At 31.3% G+C, this 21,553-nt stretch overlaps 2 protein-coding genes across 3 annotated transcripts; one reads left to right on the top strand and one right to left on the bottom strand.

Annotated features, from left to right (window-relative positions):
- Window positions 1-1,355: 1,355 nt before the first annotated feature.
- On the bottom strand, window positions 1,356-3,130 carry LOC145332341 (uncharacterized). Its single transcript, XM_080177335.1, has 4 exons — window positions 3,034-3,130; window positions 2,645-2,839; window positions 1,931-2,055; window positions 1,356-1,503 (listed from the first exon to the last, which is right to left on the bottom strand). The coding sequence occupies exons 1-4, from the start codon at window positions 3,090-3,092 to the stop codon at window positions 1,448-1,450; spliced, it is 435 nt and encodes a 144-aa protein (XP_080033461.1). The 5' UTR covers window positions 3,093-3,130; the 3' UTR covers window positions 1,356-1,447.
- Window positions 3,131-11,307: 8,177 nt separating this feature from the next.
- LOC145313593 (uncharacterized) lies at window positions 11,308-17,687 on the top strand. 2 transcript variants are annotated; one of them, XM_080153061.1, is made up of 5 exons: window positions 11,308-11,364; window positions 13,529-13,594; window positions 15,804-15,998; window positions 16,649-16,782; window positions 17,508-17,687. In XM_080153061.1, exons 2-5 carry the CDS (start codon window positions 13,530-13,532, stop codon window positions 17,561-17,563), a joined length of 450 nt encoding a protein of 149 aa, XP_080009187.1. In that variant the 5' UTR covers window positions 11,308-11,364; window position 13,529; the 3' UTR covers window positions 17,564-17,687. The 2 variants fall into 2 exon arrangements, with proteins under 2 accessions (XP_080009187.1, XP_080009194.1); XM_080153068.1 differs by lacking the exon at window positions 11,308-11,364 and adding an exon at window positions 12,722-12,756.
- The last annotated feature ends 3,866 nt before the right edge of the window (window positions 17,688-21,553 follow it).

Raw genomic sequence — 21,553 nt, 5'->3', positions numbered from 1 at the left:
GATAAGGTTTCTTTTGTTTGAAGCTAAATATCTCTGAAAATGTTGGTCCAAATTGGTTTTACTTTTCAGGGAAGCTCTATATAAGTCATGAGAGGTTTAGGATAATTTCCTGACATCCACCCCTCCCCCCTTTCTTTCTCTCTCCTAGAGGCTGTGGGGCAAAGTAACTTGTTGCTAATAATTTACATCTAAAAGTGCTTTCATCAGCTGGGTCAATGAAATTGAAGGAGAAATTACGTTATTACCATAAAACACTTGAGAAAATATTTGGTGCTGTCACTCATAGTGCCTGATTATTCCCATTTTCTTATTTTTAAATAAATTGAAAATAAAGGGGGGGGGGGGTAGGCAGAATTGTTTCTATGCTTTTCTTTCTAAAACTCAATTCAAAATAGGGGGGAGATTGGTGGTCAACTTTTTCTTCTCCCACCTTAAATGCCCCTAGAGACCTCTAGAGAGGTAGCCGCTATAAAATAATAACTAGTTATATTAATTGTGCAACAGCATATTGAGGTATGTTGAAAACAGCGGCTTTACACCCATCAAAAACCAAAGAGATGTTGAGGAAAGTTTGGATTTTACCAGCGAACTAGAAAACTCCCTTCTGCACGCTGTTGAAAAGTAATAAGTAATAATTTAGTGTTACAGTCGAATAGAAATTTGGCAACGCACCAAAATATTAAACTGTAAATGCATATTTTAGTTGGTTTTTTTTCGGTTAAAGCAAAATGCAAAAATTTAATTTGTTTTTGACAGAAGCTTTTGACCAAGGGCGAAGTTACTAGGCAATTCTATCACATAAAGTAGTAAAGTTTTTTTTAATTACGTAAAGATCTCAACCTTTCTATTGGGTCATTGAAATTAACCAATGGTGTCGCTTATATTAACACAGCCAAGTAGCAGAAAATAATTTAGAAGCAGACGAAAGAGGTCTTTGAAAAAGGAAGGGAGATAGTTGTCTGTATATACTATAGATCTGTTATCTCATTAACTATTGAACCGATTAAATTTTCCAATAACGGGAAGCCTTACTTAAGCCCCGGGGTGAGAAAATATGAAAGAAATGATGTAAAACTAGCAAATAACCAATTTCATCGTTCTGTTTTCTTGAAAGTGTTAGAGCTAATCAAAAGCAATAAAATGTTAAAGTATTTTATTGTTAAGAGTATAATGTCCCCTCCTTCTCTGCAAATTTCTAACACAGTCAGATGATTGTTTAGAAAAAAAGGTATAAATAAGCTTTCAAAGATCATAAAAAAAAACAATCTTAAAGTATCTTTTTCTGGGATAAGACTTGTGCATAAAATATGTAATTGTACTTATCTGATACATGATACAAGTTAAACAAACAAACAGAAACGCATTTGATTTATTAAAATAAACAACTAAACATTGATAACAGAATAACAAAACAAAAAAAAATAGGGTCAATGGTCCAATATTTTTCTTATCCACATTTTGAGATGGATGAGGGAGAACAGTTCAGGGTCAGGGACATTGTAGCTGAAATTTATAAAAAAAATTATAAATATTGAAAATACATTTATTCATAACAATCAATGAATATGATAATAGTTATTTCTCGCATCGTATTATAAACAGCTTTCCGCGGATATAGAATGTACAATTAGAACTTTTGCACCTCGGGTCTAAAAAAACTGGTTTTAATCTTATGGTTGTACATTTTTAAATTCGTAGAAAGCTGGATATAATACGATGCTAGACATAGTTTTTTCGTATGGATGAGAACCGGTTCCTATCCAACTGATTCGAATGAATACGAAAAATATTATTATAACAATAAAAAATTAGGGAAAGGTAAGCAAAGTAGAAAATAATATAATATGGAAATGATAATATACATATTTAGAATAAAAAATATAAATTGGAAAATAGGAGTTTTGTTATTTACTTTTAATAAATAAAATACCTGTGTATTTTGATGTAGTAGAAGTAGCAGTGGCAGTGATAGTAGATGTTGAAGTAGACAAAAGGAATAGTCTAGCATCTCTGAAGGATTTGGGTTCTTCACTTGGAAATACTGAGTCTGCTGACCTAAAATATCAAATATTATTTTTCATAGATGCTGTTTGATTGATTAATTTGCAGAAAAAAACAGTCATTAATGCCAGATCCATTATTTTTACTATACATGTACAGACCTACGGATTAGGGTTGGATACTGGATATCCGGCCGGATATTAAAGTAGCAAACATAAGTTTTCTTCATAAAATGGTGTTTTATTTTATAAGAAAGGTTAAAAATAAGTAACTATTAGGTTAATCAAACTTCTAAGCAACTAATCTAATCTGTAATATTAGCTTTACTTAATTATTGCGATATAGTACCAAGAATTTAAGAAATAATCCTTGTGAATGTGATTGTTTGTTAACAGAGATTTTTGCTGAAAAGATTGTATTACCGGATATCCTGCCCAACCCTACATATATTATGACAAAAATTGGCATGGATTTAACGGACCAAGAAATGTGCAATAATATGAATATGTATCAATCATTAATGGGTGGCAAGGCAACAACATTTCAAAAAGTTGAAGATATGCCCCAGATGGTTTTATACTATCTAGATGTTTTAATTGTTGCTTAACACATCTTTTTAACATTTGTAAAATTAGATATTTACCTTTCAACACGAGTTGGAAGAAATTCAGCAAAACTTCCGTCAGATAACTCAGCTCTTCTCTTCTTTCTTCCAGATGTACAGGCACTTGTACCAGTTGTGGTTGTAGTAAAGCATAGAGATTGTGTTGTCAGGGTGCTTGTCGTAGTACTGGTAGATGTAGACGAACTAATTGTAGCAAAAAATAGTCTAGCATTCCTAAAAAAATATATTAATTCTTTAAACAAACAAAAAATAATTGCATATTACCTTTCAATATTTAGATAAAAAGACCTTTGATTACTTTTTTCTTATCATAAAAAAATATTAATCACTGTTCGACTTGTCAAACAAAAAAATGGAATAAGCTAAATAACAATGAATAAAAACTTTTATAACTTTGATTACTGTACCTATCAGCCAGACATGACTGCAGCATGCCAAGGAAAACAACAGCCAAAACAAATTTCATTTTTATAATCTATAAATATACCTAGTGTTGAAACTCATATCCATATTACAAATGAATCTCCCCTGCTATAAGGAAATAGCCATTAGAGACTGAGGGCGAAGTATTACATATAATTTAAGAACATATCAATAACGATATACATGTACTTGCCAATATGTGAGTAACAAAAAAAATAATTTGTTTAGAAGATATGAAAAGAAGATAACAGATTTATTATGTAGATTTCCTTAATTATCAGGCATGTTTGGCCAATAATTAACATTGGAAGCTAGACTCGACTGCCTTTTAACTGCTTCCACATTTTGTATTTTTACACTATATCTCAGCTTCTATTAATGAAATCCATCAAATGTATCACATTTTTATGCAATTTCTTATCTTTAAACTTCCTTTTTAAGTTTTTAACATGATACTAAAATAAGACATTTTTTACAAATACATACTATTACATAGCACAACTATACAAAGTAAGAATTATTTCTTTCATTTTAAATGGAACATTAATACAATATACAAGGGGGTTTTTGATGAAACAAAAGTATTGCTTAATTTAACTTACATATTATCATCAATTTTATTCTCTTATTTAGCTTGGTGGGCTTGATATAAATTTTTTTAATTTTTTTCTTGGGATGGTGGGTGATTACCAAATTAAAACTCAAAAGCCTGTTTTTCCATAATAGTTAATTTTTAGAATATTAATGGATGAAAATCATACTATGAGGATATCGTTTTGGCAGCAAAACTTTAATTGCAGCTAGCTGCTTAGCTCATCAAAATTTACAAGAAATTTGGGAGCTAGTTGCAAGTTTTGTTGTTAAAATAATAACCTTATAAATTGGTTTTAATTCATGAATTTTTAAAAATCAACCGGATAATAAGGCATAATTTGCTGAAACCATAGGTTTTTTTTATACAAAACTCTCCAAGCTAATAAAGAAAATAAAAGACTGTATCAAATTTACAAGAAAATTATGAATTTTTTTTTGATATATGTGAATATATAAAGGAAAGTACTCAATCTAACTTTGTGGCCAAAAAAAGCTTTTAATTTTGCTTCTAGTTTATGAAATACTAGCGGATTCGCCCCTAGCATCTAAGGGCTTTGCCCCAAGAGGTAATTCAAGAAAAAAAATAATTACCCTTACGCCACAAATTTTAAGTAATTTTAAAAAAATTGAGGGGGGATTTTTCATTTTTGGGGGGGTAGAGGGTGTCCCACCCCCCAAGAAAATAGCCTAAAACCACCACAGGACCAGTAGGTATATTCCCTACCGAAAAGTAGAATCCGATCGGTTCAGAGGTTACCAAGATCTTAAGGGAAGGACAGACGGACAGACAGAAGGACAGACAGACGGACAAACAGACGGACAGACAGACGGACAGACAGAAGGACAGACAGACAGACGGATGGACAGACATCATTTTACTTTGTATTATAGATAATATTAAAATTTCTTACATTAGACTTAGAAAAATTTTCAACTCCTTTCCTTCTTCTCTTGTTCTATGAAAAGAGTATTCTATTATGATGATAAATATACTTGTTTTTAAAAATGTAAATTGTATTATACTGCAATATTCAAAGGAGTTACAAGCTACAAAATAAATGTCTATATATAGACCAATTGGTTAGTTTTTGTTTAAAATAAGATTATGTAACTTCATATAGTTAATTTATTTAATTTTTACTCTAGTTTTATATTTGAATTGAAGTATTAAGTAAAATTATTTTATCAGAAGATAATAATAGTTATTTCTCGCATCGTAATATAAACAGCTTTCCGCGGATATAGAATGTACAAGTATAAGATTAAATCCAGTTTTTTTAGCCCCGTATAAAGCTGGATATAATACGATACTATGGATGAGAACCGGTCCTTATCCACCGGATTCGAATAAATACGAGAAACAAGCATCTACATCTTAAATAATATGTATGTGAGATTAATTCTTTTAAAATTAAAAACTATTAGAACAAAATAAGTGTTTGAATCTGAATATAACTGAAAGTTTGAAACTTTTTGAATTGTTAACAAGAAAGGTTTATAAATGACTGATGAAAATAATTAAAAGTATTTAAATGTTGAGTATAGATTTGCAAAATATTGTAAACAACAATGTTTCACGATACATTCCATTCCTATGTAGAATCTAAAAGCGTTTTTTTAGTAAACCAAAAACTGGTTTGGGTTAAAATGCTTATCTCCACTGTACAGTACTAAAATACGCAATTCAATTGCAAAATAAAACATACTTGATTATCTGTAAGTTAGAATATTCAGAATTTAGCAACTTAATTGACAATGTTGCCTATGCTTTTATTTTACAATTATGAAAGGGTATCAAAAATAATTTGTGTGTCTGTGTGTTTGTGTGTTTGTACCGAAGGATCTCGCTGCAGCTGAACAGATCGGGTTCTCCTTAACAGGGTAGCTTCTCATAGGTCCCGGAAAGGTTTATAATTATATAGTGGGAGGGAACCACTACCCTCCCAAGAGAAATCGCCCCTAGAAAAAAAATTCCCTCCCCCTCAAAAAAAGAAGATTTTTCCAAATTTTTTTAATTAAAATTTTTAAACCCCCCCCCCCCCCCTCCCAAAAAATATTTTTTTTTTACTTTTTCTTTTTAAATCTAAAATAAAAAAATGGGTTATCAAATTCGACTCTTCCCTCCTGAAGTGCCCCTAGAAGCCTCTAGGGGGCGTAGCCGCTAGTGCTTAACATGGCCCTATAACCTATGATTTCAAAATTATGACAAGTAGTAAAAAAATTGTTCAAACTGGTTTGAAATAAATAGCAACCAAGGGATATATTGAATATTGTGATTTATTGATTTTACCCGCCAAGCTAGTTAAGTTAAGTGTTGAAATAATACTATAAAATCATATACATATATCAAAACATTTGTTTTAAAATTTAAAGAACTGATTAAAAACTTATGTCATCTCATGTGTAATTAAATATCTAAGCAGAATTGAGCTGGTAGTGGAAGCTCACAGGGCTATCACTCCTCACACAGGTCAGGCAAACGGAAAAACACCCCCCTCTCCTTTTTTTCAACTGGCGGCTACACCCCTAGAGGCTTCTAGTGACAATTTAAATGTTTTTTTTTTATATTTTAAATATGTAATTATTTTCCACGTTGCGTTCCAGCCTCTACGTAAAAATTTTCGATTTTTTTATGTGATTTCTCTTAGAAGGGTGGTGGTACCCTCCCACAAAATAGTTAAAAACCTTACTGGGACCTTTGAGAAGCTACCTTATTAAGGAGAACCCGATCGGTTCAGCGGTTAGCGAGAATTTTCGGTACAAACATTCACACAAACACACAGACAAACAGACAGCCTGTTACTTTATTATAAGGATATATTTTCAATAAAGCACATTTTCTTGTCATGGTAATTTCTAGAAAATATTAAGTCACCATTAAAAATATGAAAAAATATAAACATAGATGTATAACCAGACAACTACCTGGGGCATTGTTGGAGGGCTTTATGTCTTCTATTAAATTGCTTTCTGCTATTTTGTAGCGACTTGGCTTTGTTAATATTCCCAATTCTATTGGTTGATTTTCAAAGACCCAATTGAAAGTCGGCACAGGGTCCTTGGGGGTGGGTCCACACAGTTATAGAGGTTAGGAGAGAGATTCGACTTTCAATTAATTTCTAATTTTTTTGTCTAGTTGCGATTTGTTTTGGGAGGTTGGCAGTACACTCCCTAAAATTAGTTATAAACCCTTCTGGGACTTATGAGAAGCTACACTTTGATTTTGAAATTTTTATAAGGATCTTAAATGAAGAGTAAAGGGGTGCGGGCTTTTAGTTGGTGTAATACCGACAACAAGAGTGGTGTCAGTTGGTGTTGGGCTAGTAAAACAGAATATCCAATATCCTAACGAACTAAATCTCCTCGACATCAAATAAGATACTTGTAAACAAGGATGACAACATCCATAAAAGCGAATCTCTAAAACATTAGGACAAACGAACATTAACACTTGTATAGCGTCAGAACTGAATAATCAGAATATAAATGTAAAAGTCGAACGAAACAAAATTGTAAGTAAATCTGCTGAAAAACTTCTTAAATACAGGATATTGTTTCAGGACATACTTACATTTTTAAGACTTGATTATAGAAATGCTTTTTTACTTATAACAATGTACTTTGTTGTCCCAGGAATGAGTATTCCAAAAATAAAACCAATTGAATAATATTATCACATAAAAATTTGCTGTTAAAAAAAAGTTAAAAATCATCATGTTTAAAATGGACGTACGGACATTCTGGTAACGATTATATAGAGTTGCTTCGCTTTCTAACTCGTTCTTAACTTATTTGCAAAGTTTGAAAGATAACATGGGTTAGTAAAGAAAAAAAGGTGACTCCCACTGAAGATTTATGCCGAATATCTGCTCTGCAAAAAGGAGATTTTTTACATAAAATACATTCTTAATTAATTTCATATAATTTTATATCTATAAAAAATCAACATCTTATATAATATGTTAGATTAATTCTTAAAAAGAAAATTATAAGTTTAAGTATAATTATCTGTATATAATTAAAAATTTAAAGCTTTTGGAATTGGTAACAAGAAGGGCTTTTAGATGACTCATGACAATAATTAATGGTATGTTAAAAGAATAGAATTTTAAGATAATGTACATGGTGCAGCCCATAAATCCAGACTTTTTTAAACTGCCCTAGCGTCAAAACTACTTGACCAATCAGTACGTTTGACCCCACAATAAAAAACTTTTAATCCATTAAAATCTTTGGACAATGGAGGACGTGTACTCCGAGCAGACCGCGCATATGTTTAACAAGGCAGTTTTGAAATGCGCCGGTGGTTTACCCTGGATTCTCGACTAGGGCCCACTAAATCTAACCTCAGCCCATCTTTATGTGAGATAGGCTTATGAAACTTGCTGGAGATACTGTTAGATACATAAGTAAGGTAAGCACTTTGTCTTGGGGGGGAGGACATTTTGCAAAATTTTTCCCAACTAAATCAAAGTGCCCCCACGGGGCACTTTGCTTCAGTGGGGGGCATTTTGATTATAAATACTAATTTTAAGTTAGGGTGTTTTAAGGGGGGGGGGTTACTTGATATGGGCCTTCTAATCCCTTTCCCTTCTTCCCAGGGTCGTCTAAGGAAGATGGGGGTAAAGGGGTGATTACCCCCCCACCAAATGAAGTTGGGGGTGCAATTTTTTTTATCGTAACCCCCCCCCTGAAATAAAATATGCTTGGACGCCCTTGCCTATATGATAAAAAATGTTTTATTTTAATTTTGTATCCCCCCCCCCAAATAAAAAAAAACATTTACGTCCTTGCTTCTTACCCATCCAGATCCCCCATCTCTATCCCTCATCTATTCTCCTCTCCCTCTCCTGAAGGGATGGGAGATGTGTAGAAAATATTATTTTGTCTTAAAATTGACAATTTTTAACTAGCGGACACATTCAGGGACTACTTGTCCTTTGGTTTTAAGCTATTTTCTTATGGAGTGTGATAAAACGCAAAAAACATTTGAAACGGCGTAAAGCGCAATTTTTTTTGTTTAAATACATATTTTCTATTAAATAATTTATTTCTACTGTAGGTAAATAGTTTTTATTATAAAATAATCAAAATAGTTCCCATGACCTGGTTTGTTTTGTTCAGTAAAAACAGATTATAACTTATGCTACACTATTTCAACAAGGATGACAACATCCATAAAAGCGAAGCACTGAAACGGTAGGACAAACGGACAATAACACTTGTGTCAAATATATAGTGTCAAAACTAAATAATCAGAATATAAATGTATAAGAGTCGAAGCAAAATTGTAAGTAAATTTGTTGAAAAACTGCTTGGTATAGCATAATGTTTATGGACATACTTACATTTTTAGGACTTGATTATAGAGTTGCTTCGCTTATAACATTATACTTGTTGTTCCAGGAATCAATACACCAAAACTCAGATGAATCGGATAATTAGATCACATAAAAGTTTTAAAAGTAAAAAAATCAACATGTTTAAAATGGACGTACGGACATTCTGGTAATGATTATAGAGATGCTTCGCTTTCTAACTCGTACCTAACTCCTATAAGAATCATCATGCAAAGTTTGAAATCGATAGGACAATTCTAACATGCCTAAATTAACGAAAAGAGCTATTCGTTACGTACGGACGGACGGACGTACGGATGGACTGACGGACTGACCGACCCTAATTATAGAAAAGCTTTGCTTTTAATAAAAATGTATTTGTCAAAATTAACAATTATAAAATATGGTAAGGCTAAATGAATAGCAACTATCTTAGTGGAGCGAAGCGGCAAAATCTTTTTTTGTTTAATTCTTGATATTTTGGAAACATTGGGGCATTTTTGTTCAATAGGGTGGGATAAAAAGAAGCATTTCTTTAAAAAAAATTTGGTGGGGAGGGCAGGGGCGCGTTTAAGGCGTTAGGGGGGGGGGAGCAATTGCCCCAAGTGCCCCCTTCGGTTCGCACGCCACTTGACACAACAGCACACAATAGTTAAACTATATCTAAACTGCGAACCAAAAAGATAGGCAAATCTGAATTTGTAGAATGGCAGCTTTAATATTAATTTAGGATGATTTTACTGTAAATATAAAATGTAGATGCATCTTTTGGTTACAAGTTTCCACCGTTAATTTTTCATTAATCAGCACCACGGAAGCACAAGATCTCAAAAACAGCATTTTGGTTAAAAACTGGTGAACCAAAAAGATATGCAAATCCAAAACAAATCAATGGAAAAAACGATTTTTTTGCACTTTTCTTCTGTTTTAAAGATTGATTCTGATAAATTAACAATTTTTTAAGGGATTTATGCATTAATTATTATGAAATGTAGTATAAGGTAGAAATTAATGATTTTTTAAAATAAGAAATATTAGAAAAAAAAGAAATTTGACCCCTATCACTTTAAAGGACAGCTGCTGACCTCCAGTCCTATGGATGAAGCTAAATACATGTTAAAGAGAAAAATTACTCCCAAAAGTATACAAAAATGATTTTTAATGTGTTAAAAAAATCCATTTTAAAATCTTGATTTTGATGATGATGGACTTTAAGATGCTCCTAAGGGTAGTGATGGTGAGCCAAATGTTATCAAAATGCATGACCATGATGACAACTTAAATATTGAACTATGGTCAAATTTTTGTAGTCATAGCAGCCTCCAGCCAAGCAGTATTAAAAAAGAAAAAAATTGCAATTTTAATTACTCCAATTCATAAGGTAAATACTGTTATTTTTTGAAGATGTTTATATTTCTTGTCGTGAGGCTCTATGGAGATTGCTATGGCTACAAAAAATGGTACATAGGTTGATAGACAAGTTGTTGTAATGGGCATGTACTTAGATAACATTTATCTCATCATCACCACAAACAGGAGCATCTGAAAGGTCATCATCCTCAAAATCAAGATTTTAAAATGGATTTTTTTAACACATTAAAAATCATTTTTGTATACTTTTGGGAGTAATTTTTATCTTTAACATGTATTAGGCTACATCCATAAGACTGGAGGCCAGCAGCTGACCTCTAAAGTGATAGGGGTCGAATTTCTTTTTTCTAATATTTCTTATTTTAAAAAATCAATAATTTCTACCTAATACTATATTTCATAATAATTAATGCATAAATCCCTTAAAAAATTGATTATTTATCAGAATCAATCTTTAAAACAGATGAAAAGTGCAAAAAAATCCCTTTTTCATTGATTTGTTTTGGATTTGCATATCTTTTTGGTTCACCAGTTTTTAACCAAAATGCTGTTTTTGAGATCTTGTGCTTCATTGGTGCTGATTAATAAAAAATTAACGGTGGAAACTTGTAACCAAAAGCTGCATCTACATTTTATATTTACAGTAGAATCATCCTAAATGAATATTAAAGCTTCTATTCTGCAAATTCAGATTTGCCTATTTTTTTGGTTCGCAGTTTATTAAGGCATCCATACTAATAGCTGTTAAGAGCAGTACATTTTTTTCTATAATATTTTTTCACATGTATTGTATACATCCTTAGAAATGAGTTTAGATATTTACCATGAGTTTTTTGGGCAAACCAAAGTGCAATCTTATGCAAACCTCTGAGGCTTGCGAATTTGCAAATTCATGGTTTGTGTGATAATGTACAATTAGTACACAACATAATGAGATGTTTAAATTACATTTAGTATATATTTAGCTTTTTAACAGTTAACTATAATTGCAAGTTGCAGAACTTTTGAAAAGTATTTAAATTAATATAGAAAATTTAATCTCAATGATATTTAAAGAAATTTTTTAAATTAAAACTTTTCAATCCTTTTAAAAAATGATTATTTTCTTTCTACAAAAATAGACTTTGCTAATCCAATCATTGTTTTGTTTTCATCAAGTCATAATAAAGCAGGAACTGTTAAATATATAATTCTGGCTTAGTAAAAGCTTAATAGTGCTTTAAATCTACAAAATTGACAATTACTATAGATAACTGGTCACATGCATACTTTAATTATTTATTTTCATACTGGAAAAAAATTGTAAAAATTCTCAATTGAAAAAAAAAAGCAGCTCCATTCATGATACAAAATACAGAATACACCCTTCCAAAGTCTTGACAAAGACAAAGATTTATAAAGTAACATTAATTTGGGCGTACTGAGAAAAGTTTATTTGATCCATTTACATATCTGGTAAGAAAATAGTTAGCCCCAACACCATAAGTAAATCCAATGAAATTTAAATTAAGTTAGAGAAATTAAAAAAAAAGTTATTTAAATTCCGCTACTTTTAAAATAAGATTTGAAGGATGTTAAAAAAACCAATCGCCTCACTTTTTTCAATATAAACCCAAAGGTTTTAGTCAAAAACTAATAAAAAATTTATGGTCAATGAGAAAGCAATATTGAATCTACTCACCTCTCCAGAGTTCTACAGCTCAAAACCTAGCCCTTGTGGAGAAATTATCTCTACATGGAGATTAAAAAAGAAAAATCCCGTCTTAAGTACTTTAAAAAAAAAGACAAACCTTTCTTAATTTGTATTAAAATTTGCACTCTCCACAAAAAGATTCTCCACAAGGGATATGTCTTGAGCTGTTGTACTCTGGAGGGGTAGATTCAAAATTCAATATTGTTTTCTTATGGTCATTGCTTGAGCATGAATTGGGTTAATTTTTGTTAGTTTTGACCAAAAGTGAAGCTATTGGTTGTTTTGAAATGTTGTTGAACATTAGAATCAGTATGGGCGTAGGATTGCTTTTTTGTTGGTTTTTGGCTATTTCTATATTTTCAAATATTTCCCCATATCTTTGGTGGTGCTATTAGTCCGATTTTCAAAATCTAGATTTCCCTTCATTAAAGAGAGTTTTTGTGTCTATAAATTAGGGAAGCTTTTTTCTGATTTTTCATTTTTTTATGTTTGGTGTTTTTAGTCTAAGTTTCAAAAAATTAAGTTTTTCGTCGTTTTCGTTTCTTTATATAAACAGACAAGTAGCTTTTTATTCATTTTTTGCTTATTTTCATGTATCTTTGATGTTTATGTTCTGATTTTTAAAAATGTGGATAATAGTATGAACATAAGATTTTTTAAATTATGTATTTCAGACCATTCATCGGATTTATTAGCATCCACTCTGTATGGTACTTTGATATCCTTTTTAATAGGCGAAGCTACTCTATAATTCCAAATGTCCGTCCGTCCGTCTGTCCGTCCGTCCATCTGTAATTAATAAATTGGGGGAAACGTGATTTTCTCGGCTCCTATTCAAGATAGACAGCTGAAATTTTTAGTGAAGATTTCTAAGCCATATGCCCATCTAATCTATACATTGTTTTGTCCATCTGTCTGTTATTTTGGGGTGCTAGATCAATTCCTAGATTTTCAAGTTTTCTTAATTTTTGCAACTCCCTTTCAAGATAGAGAGCTGAGATTTTCAGGGATTAATTAATTTTACATTCTACATATTTTCACCGGGTTTTATCCAGATTTGTGTATTAATTGGGTACTAGATCAAATCCTAGATTTTTAGGTTTTTGTGATTTTATCTATTCCTATTCAGGATTGACAGCTGAAATTTTCAGGGATTTAATTTGCATATATTCTACCTTTTTCCATCAAGTTTCATTAAGATTTGTCTACTAATTGCGGTGCTAGATCGATTCCTAGATTTAAAGGTTGTGTGATTTTAAAAGTTTTGTGATTTCTCTATTTTATCAAGTTTAATGATTTGTGTATGACACTGCTGTATAGTACATTTTTTCCAAATATCCATTCATAATTCTTTAGCTTCGCTACTTATGGATGTTGTCATCCTTGTTGTTTCCTAGATATCCTTTAACATTTTTGTCCTCCTTGTATTTTAACAATTATTGGCAGAGAAGAAAGCTGTCAACTAAAATAATAAATTTTCAGAATGAAGTTGAACATATATCTGATTGTTACTCTGTTTGTCCTTCTTGGCAGCTGCTATGGAGACAGGTGATTTCAAACATTAAACATATATCTGATTGTTACTCTGTTTGTCCTTCTTGGCAGCTGCTATGGAGACAGGTGATTTCAAACATTAAACATATATCTGATTGTTACTCTGTTTGTCCTTCTTGGCAGCTGCTATGGAGACAGGTGATTTCAAACATCAAACATATATCTGATTGTTACTCTGTTTGTCCTTCTTGGCAGCTGCTATGGAGACAGGTGATTTCAAACATTAAACATATATTTGATTGTTACTCTGTTTGTCCTTCTTGGCAGCTGCTATGGAGACAGGTGATTTCAAACATTAAACATATATCTGATTGTTACTCTGTTTGTCCTTCTTGGCAGCTTCTATGGAGACAGGTGATTTCAAACATTAAACATAAATCTGATTGTTACTCTGTTTGTCCTTCTTGGCAGCTGCTATGGAGACAGGTGATTTCAAACTTTAAACATAAATCTGATTGTTACTCTGTTTGTCCTTCTTGGCAGCTGCTATGGAGACAGGTGATTTCGAACATCAAACATATATCTGATTGTTACTCTGTTTGTCCTTCTTGGCAGCTGCTATGGAGACAGGTGATTTCAAACATTAAACATAAATGAAGACTAGGTATTTATTGCATCGTATTATAGACAGCTTTCTGTTAATATTGAAATTAAAAATCATATTGTTAAAACAAGTTTTGTTAGTCCAGATGGGCAGAATGCCCGGTCTACCAAAACTGGTATTAATTTTATGATTTTATTTTTATATTCATAGAATATTGTCTTTAATATGATGCTCTATATGATTTTTCATTATGTCTGAGAACCAATTCCAATACAGTGGATGTTAATCAGTTTCAAAGCCATACAAAAATTTTTTTAAAATATACAGGGTGGGCCACATAAATCCGGACTTTTTTCAAACGGCCATAGCGCCAAAACTACTTGACCAATCAGGACGTTTGACCACACTATAAAAAGCTTAGGTAATTACCTTTTGGCCCATAAAAATTTTTGGAGGATGGAGGATGTGTACTCCGTGCTGGCAGTGCTTATGTTCAACATGGCAGATTCGAAATGAGCGCTAGTTTACCCTAGATTATCAATATGGGCCCACTAAATCTGATCTCAGCCCATCTTTAGCTGAGATAGACTTATAAAACTTGCTGGAGATACTGTTAGATACTTAATGAAGGCACTAGAAAAAACTAGAGCTCTCTATCACATCTGGTTTGTCCGTAGTACTCCGGCAAAGTGAAACGTAACATATTTTAAGGTGTCAAAAATGTCAATAATCTTGAAAATTTCTTGGTTTTCGACTACATGGGCCCATTTGGAACCTTAAAAATCGTATTAGACTATGTGTTGCGATAATAACCATAGCTTAATCTTCATGCCATTTCCAAAAAGGTATAAAACGTTGTTCTAGCTTAACTGTGGCCAAAATAAGAGCCGCCGTGTCGAATGGTAGCTTGAAAGATGGGTATATTTGGATCCTGCGGTTACTCACGTCCCTAATGAGATGTGGCCTCCCAGCAGCCCTGATCTTCATACAATTGACTTATTGGCCTGGAGCGCCATTAAAGCACGAACTAATAGACGCGCCTATACCATAAAGACCTCTCTCATTGCCACTATCAAGGAGAACTTCGCCATCTTGGACAGGGACATGGTGACCAGGATCGGGGGCCGGTTTAGGGGGCGGGTAAAGGCGGTGATTGAGGCTAGCGGCGATTTTATTGAATAATCTAATAGTCATATACCTAGTTTACTTCCCAGTTTTTAAAATTCAATAAAATCTTTAAAATTGACGATTTTATGTTCATTTGTTTAGAAATAAGAAAAAGTCCGGATTTATCTGGCCCACCCTGTATATTAACATGAAAGGCTATAAAAATGTCAATGTTTAATCTTTTTTGCAAAACAATCCAAAACTTTAAAAAGCATCATCCATCTAAAGGGGTAGTTGCACGAAGTGCATTTAAACTTGAATTTAGTGAACTTCATATTGTTCCTGTTCAATAGTTTAAACTACATGTATAGGACATATATTTGAAAGAATTACAATTTTCTACCAGGTAGTTTTAAAATCATATTTTTACAATCAAACTTTTTAAATGCACTTCATGCAACTCCCTTTAATTGTATTTCAAATATTTGATAAACATTAAATATGATTTTTCATTTTTATTTTAATTTACATGATGAGAGAATTTTAATACAGGAATGCGAGATTATTTTTTGCCTCCATCAGTTCCTCTACTTCTACTAGTACAATGACAACAACAATCACAACCCAGACAGTTTGCTTCACTACTGCCGCCGGTGGAACCGCTCTTACTCCCTGTACAAGAAAAAGGAAATCTTTTGTTGATTTAGATAGTTCAGAATTAGATATGATGCCTACTAGAGTAGAAAGGTAATTTTATAAGAATTTACAGTTGAATTGTAATATCTATTTCCAGTATGGCTTTGAAACCGATGGATTAGAACTGGTTCTCAGCCATACTGAAAATCATGTATCCTATTATATAAAGTAGTAAGCGTTTTTTGTCTGTCCGGAAAGATCTAGCTAACCGCTGAACTGATATTGTTCTCCTTTACAGTGAAGCTTCTTATAGGTCCTGGGAAGGTTTTTTACTAATTTTGGGAAGGGTGTCTTCACCCCCCTCATCACAAAAAAAATTACTCTTTTGAAACTCAAATTTAAAATGGGATGAGGTTCCCTCTCCTACCTTAAGTGCCCCTAGAGGCTTCTAGGGGTCGTAGCCGCTAGTAAAATACATAGTATAGCATAACAATTTTCCACAAATACTAAAATGCATGTTATGAAATAAAAACCAGTTTTCTTAGACCGGGCCTTCGTCCACGCATGGCAAAAAAAACTGGTTTTAATCTTATAATTTTTTATTTTGATTCCTTTGCATGATGATTCCTGTAACAGTTAGATTCGATTTAGAAAGCGTAACAATAATCCTCCCTCCCTCCCCCATATTTATATTCAATTTAATAATATTTAAGTATCTAGTTTATCGAATGCAAATCTTTAAAAAATTAATATTATTTTAGGGGCGAAAGACAAATGAAGATTTCCTCAAGTGAAGGAGAGAAAACTAACTGCAGAAATGGTAAAGTCTTTCTTTTGGCTACTTCAACCTCAACAATTAGTGCCACTGCAACTTCAACAACAACCTCTTTCACAGGTTTTACTATTTAAAAACAACCTTTTGGATCTTGTGCAGTTTAAGGTAAAATGTTCCTGGTAACGATTATTTCCAAAAGTATATCAACTTCAAAGGCTGCTGGCTGCCAAACGGCTGAATGTACATGTCGTGCCCGCACACCATGTTAAGAGGTAAAAGAAGAACTATAAATAGCCAAGATCCAATGATGCTCAAGGAAAGCTTCACTGGAGATAAAAACGCGTGACATTTTTTTATGTGCGCTGCGAATTAACTGTGCATTATTGAGTAATTACAATTTCAGATTATTTGTAGGCCTTCTTTTATCGGTTATAATTTTGTGCGAGCAGAGAACATTTTACCGTGAACTGCACTAGATGCATCTTTTTTGTTTAACAGATGGATAATTTAGCCAATATAAAATGAAAAATGTGAATAAACTATCTGGGGTATACTTCTATTTCATATAATTTAGTTAATAACAAATTTTCAAATTTTTTTTGGACATTCTTAAAAAATGACGAAGCCCAATCTGTACCACTTTTGCACAACTTTTGATTCCTGTGACGTCATATAATGAAGGAGATGAGAGTAGAAGTGGGAAAGAAAACCCATAAAAAAGAGATGGAGAATCCCTCATTTTTATTACGTCACAGGAATCAAAAGTGGTGCAGATTGGGCTTCGTCTTAAAAAATTATAAATTTGTTTAACCAAAAAATATATTAATATGATCCTTTTATTTCAGCAACACTTTCAATAACAGTTGCTTGCTCTCCTACTGTTCTCCAAGTGTGTGGTTAAAAAGATATCACCATGTTGGTTCAGATGTTAAGTTTTGAAGATTTTTTGTTATGTTCTATTTTAATATGATTGATATTTATTTAATTTTAATTTTTAAATAATAAATGTTTATTTTGCTCCTATATTAATTTATTTGTTTTAACAGTTAAAATATTTTCTCGTATTCATTCGAATCCGGTGGATAGGAACCGGTTCTTATCCATACGAAAAAACTATGTCTAGCATCGTATTATATCCAGTTTTCTACGAATAAAGAAATGTACAATTATAAGATTAAAATAATAATAAAATAATAAATAATATAATTGTGCATTCTATATCCGCGGAAAGCCGTTTATAATACGATACGAGAAATAACTATTCAAGATGTAATATGTTTGGAGGGAAAAATTGTGCATGAAAAATGTCCTGGTTTGCTTTGATTCAAAATTAAGGAAGTTGCAGAAAATATTACGTTTTTTTATCTTTTGAAATATCCAACAGAATTAATATTTTTTCCATTATGACTTCGAAACTTTTAATATCCACTGGATAAGAAAAGGTTCTCAGATATACAAAAAGTCATAGCATTGTATGATTTCCATGACAATTTTCTCAGAATATTAATAAACAAGGATGTCAACATCCATAAAAGTGAAGCTCAGAAACGGTAAGACCAATGAACATCAACACTTATAGAGTGCCAAAACTGAAAAATCATAATTAGACAGCTTGCAAGTTTCACTTTATAAGAGTATATGATAATCTGGTGTAGGATCCAAGTAAAAAAATAAATTCAATTTTGCTACTACATTCTTAATATAGAAAAAGCAGTTCAAAGACTTGGATCCTAAAAAAGATTTTTTAAATTAAGTTAATGAATAATTAGTAGGCAAAAAAATTGTTTTTTTCTTTTTCTTTCATCCTTTTGCTTAATAAACTAAATCTAGTAAAAATATTAGAGAAAAATGTTAGTTTTTTAATAACAGACTGACAGTCAAACATATAAATTGACGGACATACAGGCAGACATACTGGCGGATATATGGACAAACAGACAGACAGACAAACAAAAATATTGACATACGGACAGACATATATAATTCTACTTCAGAGTATTTGAATGAATACTACACTCCTCCAAACAAAGTGATAAAATAGTTATTTCTTTCATCGTATTATAAACGGCTTTCTGCGGATATAGAATGTACAATTATAAGATTAAAACCAGTTTTTTAGCCCCGAGGTGCCGAATTATTTAAAAGAAGTTGTATCAACTTTTTTGCTTTTTATTTAAGATAGCTAGCCGGTTCTTTCAGTAAGTAGTAGATGTAAAATTTTTCATAGAATTCAGATATGCAATCGGTTTTTTTGTAGACCTCTTATTTTTTAAGTAATTTAAGTTTTTTCAAAAAATAATTAAGTCGGTTTTAAGGTACTAAAACGCAACAAAATAAAAGAAGAAAATAGCCAGTATGAACAAAAATAGCAAGATCTTTAATTTGACACCTTACTTTTAAAATTCTGTTGAGTAATTGTTGAAAAAATCTATTTTTTTAACCTCGGTTTAATCAAAACATTAAACGTAAATATTTTCTCATACAGACATAAAAAATATGGGTTCATATATACCATTAGAATGAGAAAAGTAATATGAATCCATTCTAAGCAAAATTGAAAAAGTTTAAAAAAATTGTAATAAAAAATAGAAAAAATAAAAAGTTTATTTTAAGAAATGTAACTACTAAACTAGCCAATCACAAATCGCAAAAATTGACGAATCGGGAAGCTTAACCTATAAAATTAACCTATAGAACTGCCAGAAAAAAGGAGAACGTTAATACAATATATACAATAGATACTACAATAAATATAGTGATATTAAAGAACATGTAAAGAATGAAAAATTATGAACAAATATGCTTCAGTCTGTTTATAAACTTCAAAACAATGCAGTTTAAAATACATTATTGTTTCTTGTGTTTAAAAAATATCTGCTACATTGCATTGTCTTTTGTTTAGGTTTTTTTCAGGTTTGGTTCAAGCTAACCCTTTAAAGCCGAAAATTATGATTCTTAAAATAAATTTTTTTTTTATTATAGTTTTATAAAACTTTTTCAATTTTGCTTAGAATAGATTCGTAATATTTTTCTGATTCTAAAGGTATATATGAACCCATGTTTTTTATGTCTGTTTGAGAAAATATTTAGGTCTAAAGTTTTTATTAAACCGAGGTTAAAAAAATAGATTTTTTCAATAATTACTCAACAGAATTTTAAAAGTAAGGTGTCAAATTAAAGATCTTACTATTTTTGTTCATACTGGCCATTTTCTTCTTTTATTTTGTTGCGTTTTAGTACCTTAAAATCGACTTAATTATTTTTTTAAAAAACTTAAATTACTTAAAAAAATAAGAGGTCTACAAAAAAAAACGATTGCATATCTGAATTCTATGAAAAATTTTACATCTACTACTTACTGAAAGAACCGGCTAGCTATCTTAAATAAAAAGCAAAAAAGTTGATACACCTTCTTTTAAATAATCTATGCTTTTCTTGTCATGATTATGCGGCAACTCCTAGGGGGTGAAAATTGAACTTGAAATTTTCAAATCTAATTTTCTCAAAAAGATCCCGCTGAAATATTTTGGTTTTACCTGGAATCATTGTGGTTTCATGTCTAATTTCACCATACATAGGTCCTAGAGCTCGGCACTAACTTTTATCTTGATTCAATTGTAGCCTGGCGTGTTATAATACTGTGCGCATTGAATAATAAAACTAGTAACTTTTTATTTCATTTCAATATCTTTAAAAATAAGCAAGAATAAAGGTAGTAAGACAAGAGAGGTAATGTCTGATTGAGCCAATAGGAGAATTTCATCGGAACCTACATTAATCTCATTGGTTGAAATTGTGTACACATTTCATTATGAACGCATGTTTTTTTTTTTTCATTTCATATATAGATAAAAGTCAGCTGTAAACAATATAATTTCTTATTACAAAGCTTTACTGAATCAAACTTACTTGCTCAAAAATTTCTGAAACACCTTGTATAATATAACCATATAAATAAAATTTGATTGTATATAAAAATGAGATTCATTATTATTGTTGTTCTTCTTATGTATGTACACTTAAGAATAATAAGTTTGATCTGATCTAAAAAAACAACCTAAATTGACGACAATTTTCTCCTGTAAATATATCCACACAACAAACTATATTCATTATTATTGAGCATTATGTCGGGTCAACTGAATTTAAGTTGCTGGTTGTGTACATAGTTTCCTCATGCTATCTCAATAAAAATTTTGAATATATAATGCATAAGTCGTTTATACATTCAAAATTTTTATTAAGATAGCATGAGGAAACTATGTACACCATCGGCAACTCAAAATCAGTTTACCTTATGTCGTGTTAAAATGTCATTGGTTGTTGAAAGCGAAGCTTTTCTATATTAGATATGATCTAGATACATAGTCTCTAAATCAGACAATAGGAAAAAAGTTGAGGAATAATCAGGCAATATTAATTTTAAGAAAATGTGCATTTTAAACATAAGGGCAGTTATTTTTTTAATTCATTTGCTGTAAATTGTCACATTTATTAGAATAATGCTTTGCTTTGGGTATATATATCATGTATAATTTTCTTCCCTCATACAATATGAAGCATCTGAAATAATTTTGTTGTTGTTTTTATTAATGGAATGAATCGTATATATGTATACATAAGAAAAAAGGTTTTAAGTTAGATGAAATAAATGGCCAGATTGACCATCTAAATCTACTATGTCTAAGCAAATTATAACTCTTAAACTAGAATTTTGAATTTTAAAGGGGTGTCCAAATAAAAAAAGGAATTATAAAAATCTTTAACCTTAATCTTATTTTTTTTTCTGTCTAATTTCAAGCAGATATTATATGACAGAATAGCAATCGAAGCCCTTTGAAAATTTCAACCTCTAAATATTCTCAAACTAAGTACATAATATATCGTTGTG

This window comes from Acartia tonsa, chromosome 1, assembly GCF_053477335.1.
Source record: "Acartia tonsa isolate MP-2025a chromosome 1, ASM5347733v1, whole genome shotgun sequence".
In the NCBI taxonomy this organism is placed as follows: domain Eukaryota; kingdom Metazoa; phylum Arthropoda; class Copepoda; order Calanoida; family Acartiidae; genus Acartia; species Acartia tonsa.
Note: the sequence above shows the minus strand (reverse complement) of the source record. Positions and strands in the feature narration are given on the sequence as shown.